This window comes from Rhincodon typus, unplaced genomic scaffold, assembly GCF_021869965.1.
Source record: "Rhincodon typus isolate 14 unplaced genomic scaffold, sRhiTyp1.1 hic_rhity00004992, whole genome shotgun sequence".
Classification (NCBI taxonomy): Eukaryota; Metazoa; Chordata; class Chondrichthyes; order Orectolobiformes; family Rhincodontidae; genus Rhincodon; species Rhincodon typus.
This window is the reverse complement of record NW_025970630.1, coordinates 1-2,266: the sequence shown is the minus strand read 5'-3', so window position 1 is coordinate 2,266 and position 2,266 is coordinate 1. Positions and strand designations below refer to the sequence as shown.

General features: G+C 52.6%; 1 protein-coding gene across 1 annotated transcript in view; it reads right to left on the bottom strand.

Moving 5' to 3' along the window:
- The window catches only part of LOC125482011 (H-2 class II histocompatibility antigen, E-S beta chain-like), a 6,747-nt gene extending 6,273 nt beyond the window's left edge, over positions 1–474 (bottom strand). Inside the window, exon 1 of the mRNA XM_048593981.1 lies at positions 73–474. Within this exon, the coding sequence (XP_048449938.1) occupies positions 73–163 (91 nt within the window). The 5' untranslated portion in view covers positions 164–474. The remainder of the gene's footprint in view (positions 1–72) is intronic.
- Between the last annotated feature and the right edge of the window lie 1,792 nt (positions 475–2,266).

Here is a 2,266-nt window from a genome sequence, read left to right as displayed (position 1 = left end):
ACACACACACACACACACACACAGAGACACAGACATACAGACACAGAGAGACACAGACGTAGTAAACCTTACCCAATGCTGAGCTTGCTGTGAGGAAGCCGCAGATACACAGCACAGTAGGGAGCGGCGATGCCCTGTCAGGTGAGTTCCAGAGACGGACCATGACCTCAGGATAGTTGTAGGAGTCGGACAAACAGCAGGCAGGTCCCTGTGAGTGTGAGTGTGAAAACTGAGCGAGCTGGGAGGCAGAGGCACTTTCCGGGAGCTGGAAACAGCAGCGTGGTAGTGTCTGTGCTCAGTCACTGAGACGGTGCTGATATGGTCAGTGATCCGAGCAATGTGGTTCTGCTTGCTGTTCTCTCTCTCTCTGTGTGTGTGTGTGAGAGACACTGCGTTCTGCTTGTGTGAGGTTCACATTCCCCGAGTGCATGCAGCTAACCCACGCTTTAACATCGCAGTCGCTGGGGAACGCTGTGCGGTTCCAAGAAAAGAGGAACCTGTCCCGGAGCCAAAAAAAATCTTCCTTTCCTGGAATCTCTGCGCGATTGGGGGGTGAAGAAATTGGCTGACATGCAAGCTTGAGATTTGGCTCTGGAGGCTACTCGGCCCTGCTTGCCCCTTCTATCCAGCCCCGATGCCGCCCTCTCTCCAGCAGCCTCTTTCTAGGTGTGAGAAATAAAGCAATTATTTCAGGGAACGTCAAACTGGTCTCGGTCTTTCTATCTTTCCACTATACCCGTGTTTTTGTGTGCCTCTGTGTGTGTGTGTGTCTGTGTCTGTGTGTGTCTATGTGTGTCTGTGTGTGTCTATGTGTGCCTGTGTCTGGGTCTGTGCGTCTATGTATGTCTCTGTGTGTGTGTCTGTGTGTGAGTGTCTGTGTCTGTTTCTGTGTGTGTGTGTATCTATGTGTGCCTGTGTGTGTGTGTCTATGTGTGCCTGTGTGTGTGTATCTATGTGTGCCTGTGTATGTGTGTCTGTGTATGAATGCGAGTGTGTGTCTGTCTATGTGTGTCTGTGTCTGTGTGTGTCTGTGCGAGTGTGTGAGTGTGTGTGTGTGTTTGTGTGTCTGTGTGTGTGTGACTATGTGTGTCTGTGAGTGCGAGTGTGTGCGCGCGCGAGTGTGTGCGTGCGCGCGTGTGTGCGTGCGCGAGCGTGTGTGCACGAGTGTGTGTGTGCGTGGCTGTGTGTACGTGTGCACGAGTGTGTGTGTACGCACGAGTGCGCGAGTGTGTGTGTGTCTGTGTGTGAGTGCAAGTGTGTGTGTCTATGTGTGTCTGAGTGCGAGTGTGTGCGCGTGCGAGTGTGTGTGTGTGCGCGAGTGTGTGTGTGCACGTGTGTGAGTATGTATATGCCCGCGAGTGTGTGTGTGTGTGTGTGTGTGTGTGTGTCTGAGCTGGGGCTTATAAGGACCTTACAGCCTCGTGCTTTGAGCGACATGTTGATGTGAGGTTGCAAAGCAGCTGCCTCTGTCTGACGGAAAAACATCATCCAAACGATAAATGCTGGAAATCAGAAACAAGAACAGGAATCACTGGAGAAACTCAGCAGGTCGTAGAGACATACAGCACAGAAACAGGCCCTTCGGCCCAACTGGTCCGTGCCGGCCCCGATATCCTAAATTAATCCAGCCCCATTTGCCAGCATTTGGCCCATATCCCTCTAAACCCTTCCTATCCTGTACCCATCCAGATGCCTTTTAAATGTTGTCATTGTACCAACCTCCACCACTTTCTCTGGCAGCTCGTTCCATACACGCACCACCCTCTGCGTGAAAAAGTTGTCCCTTTCCCCCCCTCACCTTAAACCTATGCCCCTCTAGTTTTGGACTCCCCTACCCTGGGGAAAAGACCTTGGCTATTCACCCTATCCAAGCTCCACATGGTTTTATAAACCTCTATAAAGGTCACCCTCTCAGCCTCTGAGGTTCCAGGGAAAATAGCCCCAGCCTATTCAGCCTCTCCCTGTAGCTCAAACCCTCCAACCCTGACAACATCCTTGTAAATGTTTACTTAACCCTTTCAAGTTTCACAACATCCTTCCCGTAGCAGGGAGACCGGGATTGGACGCAGTATTCCCAAAGCGGCCTCGCCAATACATGACCCTCCCGACTCCTACACTCAGCGCACCGACCCATAAAGGCGAGCGTCCCAAACCCCCTCCCTCACCGCCCTGTCTACCTGCCACTGCACTTTCAAGGAACCGTGTACCTGCTCCCCCCGCCGAGGTCTCTCTGTTCAGCGACGCTCCCCCAGGACCTTCCCGTGAA